This window comes from Melospiza georgiana, unplaced genomic scaffold (assembly GCF_028018845.1).
Source record: "Melospiza georgiana isolate bMelGeo1 unplaced genomic scaffold, bMelGeo1.pri scaffold_29, whole genome shotgun sequence".
Taxonomy (NCBI): domain Eukaryota; kingdom Metazoa; phylum Chordata; class Aves; order Passeriformes; family Passerellidae; genus Melospiza; species Melospiza georgiana.
The window spans coordinates 2,773,707-2,777,969 of NW_026652215.1; the positions used below are offsets into that span (position 1 = coordinate 2,773,707).

The 4,263-nt window shown below is 55.2% G+C and overlaps 1 protein-coding gene across 1 annotated transcript; it reads left to right on the forward strand.

The window, feature by feature from the left end:
• Window positions 1–384: 384 nt before the first annotated feature.
• LOC131096349 (olfactory receptor 14A16-like) lies at window positions 385–1,212 on the forward strand (the record flags this gene model as incomplete). Its single annotated transcript, XM_058044689.1, has 1 exon — window positions 385–1,212. A coding segment is annotated over one exon (828 nt), but the record flags the coding sequence as incomplete, so codon positions are not given.
• Between the last annotated feature and the right edge of the window lie 3,051 nt (window positions 1,213–4,263).

Sequence of the window (4,263 nt, forward strand, 5' to 3'; positions counted from 1 at the left end):
CCATCAGAGCCTGCAGAGCCAGAGCTGCCCCTGGGCAGGGAGGGGTCTGCAGGGCAGAGCTGAGCCCCCAGGGCTGGACTGGGCTTTGGCAGCACTGGAAGGGCCCAGCCCTGGGCACAGGGAAGCAGCTGCTGGCAGGGACAGCTCCAGGCAGCAGAGCCCTGGGCAGGCAGAGGGGGGAAAGTGCCCCCAGGTTGACCTGGGATATTTAAAGTCCTCTCCAAACCCAACTATTCCATGGTTACTTTTCTTACAGATCCCCATGCCAAGACACAGCAAATGTCCAACAGCAGCTCCATCAGGCACTTCCTCCTGCTGGCATTGGCAGACACACGGCAGGTGCAGCTCCTGCACTTCTGCCTCTTGCTGGGCATCTCCCTGACTGCCCTCCTGGGCAACGGCCTCATCATCAGCGCTGTAGCCTGCGGCCACCACCTGCACACGCCCATGTTCTTCTTCCTGCTCAACCTGGCCCTCAGCGACCTGGGCTCCATCTGCACCACTGTCCCCAAAGCCATGCACAATTCCCTCTGGGACACCAGGAACATCTCTCATGCAGGATGTGCTGCACAGCTCTTTTTCTTTATGTTCTTCATTGGAGCAGAGTTTTATCTGCTGACCATCATGTGCTATGATCGCTACGTGTCCATCTGCAAACCCCTGCACTACGGGACCCTCCTGGGCAGAAGAACTTGTGCCCACATGGCAGCAGCTGCCTGGGCCAGTGCCTTTCTCTATTCACTGATACACACAGCCAATACATTTTCCCTGCACCTGTGCCATGGCAATGCCCTGGGCCAGTTCTTCTGTGAAATCCCACAGATCCTCAAGCTCTCCTGCTCCAAATCCTACCTCAGGGAATTTTGGCTCATTGTGTTTTCCATTTCTTTACTATTTGGTTGTTTTGTGTTCATTGTTTTTTCCTATGTGCAGATCTTCAGGGCTGTGCTGAAGATCCCCTCTGAGCAGGGACGGCACAAAGCCTTTTCCACCTGCCTCCCTCACCTGGCTGTGGTCTCCCTGTTTGTCAGCACTGGGTTTTTTGCCTACCTGAAGCCCCCCTCCATGTCCTCCCCATCCCTGGATCTGGCCCTGTCAGTTCTGTACTCAGTGGTGCCTCCAGCCCTGAACCCCCTCATCTACAGCCTGAGAAACCAGGAGCTCAAGGCTGCTGTGAGGAGACTGCTGACTGGATGGTTTTGGAAATATTAAAGAGCTGGCCTATTTCTGCCAATCATTTGTAATAAAGGTAATTTTTTATACTTTTTGTTCATTTGGTTGTGGTTTTTTTCTTTTATTTACTTTTTTAATCTTGTCCACAAAAAAAGGTCACTTTTTAATCCATTTCCCATTTTGTTTCTCTCTACCATCCCTATGGTCACAGACTGTGTCAATGAGGGGCTATGTCTTTGCTGCCTTTAAATGAACTAAAGGATATCCCAGTAAAGTTTTCTGCAGAGATGCCCTTTTGTTGCCTTCTCTGGAGCTGCAGCAGCAATGTCTGTGTGCAGAGCTGGAGGCAGATCAGGGCTGGCACAGCAGCTGTGCCCAGCAGCAGCAGCACTTGGTGTTGCCAGTGCTGCTGCCGTGGCCCTGCCCCACTGCCCTGGTGGCCCTGGTGTTGCTGCAGGGCCTGAGGGCTCTCGGGGCTGGGAAGAGCCCTGGGGGTGGCAGTGCCGGGGCTGCAGCAGGGACAGGCCATGGGCACTGCTTGGGCAGCGCTGACGCCTCAGCCCAGGGCCTGGGGGCTCCTTGCCCAGGCTCTCTCAAGAACATGGCCAGGGCAATGCTCAGCATAGAAAACAACCGTGAGCATCCCCAGGCTGGCTGTGGGCAGGCTGGGGACAAACAGCATGGCTGGGACTCTGGAAGGGCCCTGGGGGAGACAGGAAGGAGCAGCAGAGCAGGGGCTGATCCATCCCCAGTGCGCTGGACAGCCCAGGGCAGCGTCCCACAGCGTCCTCATGGATCTGCCAACAATATTACCCCTCTGCAGCCCTGGCCTCTCCCCCAGCTCACACAGGTGCCCCATCCTTGCAGGCACAGACACGGCAGCACTGGCTCAGCAGCCCCTGTTTGCATTGCACACAGCAGGGGGAGCACCCCCATGCTGTAGCTGTGGGGACATGAACCTGAGGGAGCACAAATGCCATCAGCCCCTGGGGCCAGCAAGGGCTGGGGGACACCAGGGAAACCACTCAGCTTTGTCCTGGCCACTGCAGTCAGCCAGAAAGTTTGTTCCCATCAGCTGGGAGTTTCCTGTCCCACTGCAGATGCTGTTGCTCAGAGCCAGGGCTGCCTGGCAGCCACTCCCAAACTGCCCTGACCATTTCCCTTGGCTTCACCTTTGCTTTCTGTACTCTTTGCTTGTACAAATTTCTTCCTCTTGCCCACCCCTGTTCCCTCCCCTGCAAACAGCCCATCCCTGTTTGCCCTTTCCTCTCTGGCCCCACTCCCCATTGCAGTTCCTGACTTGGCCCCATGGGAACGTCCCTTGGGCAGCAGGATCATCCTACAAGTGCTGCAGGAATTGTCTGCAGGCTCCTGCACTGCCTGGTGCTGCTCCCTTGCCAGAGGCACCCCAGGCCAGGGAGGCACATCTGGGCTGCTGTGTCTGGCTCTGGGGCTCCCTGTTCGGGGCAGTGAGGAGGAGCTGCAGAGGCTCTGCAGGACTGACAGGATGGGCTTTGGGGCTGGCAGGAGAAGCTGAGGGACCTGGGCTGCTGGAGCTTCTGAAGAGGAGGCCCAGAGCTCCTCCTGCAACTGCTCCAAGGGGGGCTTCAGAGAATCCCAGAATCAGCAAGGTTAGAAAAGTCTTTGGAGATCATCAAGCCCAACCTGTGCCCTGACACTGCCTTGTCTCCCCTGAGCCTCCTCTTCTCCAGGATAAAAAACCCCTGCTGCTCCCTCAGCCACTCCTTACAGGACTTGTGTTCCAGACCCCTCACCCACCTTGTTGCCCGTCTCTGGACATGCTTCAGCCCCTCCATGGCCTTCATAAATTGTGGGCCCAGAACTGGACACAGCACTCAAGGTGCTGCCCCGCCAGTGCTGAGCAAAGGGGAAGAATCACTGCCCTGCTCCTGCTGGCCACACCATTCCTGATCCAGGCCAGGAGCCATTGGCCTTCTTGGCCACCTGGGCACACTGCTGCCTCATGCCCAGCCTGCTGTCCATCAGTCCCTGCAGGTCCCTTTCTGCCTGGCTGCTCTCCAATCACTCTGTCCCCAGCCTGTAGTGCTGCAGCGGTTGTTGTGGCCAAAGTGCAGGACCTGGCACTTGGTCTTGTTCAACCTCGCCTTGTTGGATTTGGTCCCTGGATCCAGCCTGTCCAGGGCCCTGTGCAGAGCCCTCCTACCTTCCACCAGATCCACACTCACACCCAGCTTGATGTCATCTGCAAATTTGCTGATGCTGGACTCAATCCTCTCATCCACACCATCAATGCAGATATTGAAATCCATACTGGCTGAATCTGAACTTTGGCCATCCTGTGGGTGCCCTGTGATGAAACTCAGGGTGATCTGTTCCATAACCTTGCTGGGCACACAGGTCAGGCTGACAGGACTGGAGTTCCCCAGCTCCTCCTTCCAGCCCTTCTTGGAGATGGGCTCACACTGGCACCTCCAGTCGCACCTCCCTGCTGAGCCAGAATTGGTGGTAAATGATGGAGAGCAGCTTGGGGAGCTCATCCACAGCTCCCTCATCCCCCTGGGATGGATCCCATCTGATCCCACACACCTCTGAGCATCTGAGTGGCTCAGCAGGTCACCAGCTGCTTCCTCCTGGATTCCAGGGGCTGTTCTGCTCCCTGTGCCCATCCACCAGCTCAGCAGAGCACTTGTCCTGAGGACAGCCTGCCCTAATATCGAAAATTGAGACAAACAATATGGTAAGTATGTCAGCCTTTTCTTTATCTCTAGTTACTATATTCCCCACTGCATCCAATAAAGAGGAGAGATTCTCCTTATCCCTCCTTTTGCTATCATTTGTTTTATAGAAATATTTTCCATTTATTTTTTGCAGAAGTTGCCAGGTTAATCTCTAATTGATCTTTCACCTCTCTACTTTTCTTTCTGCATAACCTAACAACATCCTTAAACCCTTCCTAAATTTCTTGGCCTTCTGCCCAAAACTTATGCACCCTCTTTTTTCCCTTGAGTTTGCACAAAAGCTCCATGGGCAGCCAGGCCACTCATTTTCCTCTCTAGCTCATCTTTTGCCACACTGGGACAGGCTGCTCCTTCCCCTTAAAGATTACTT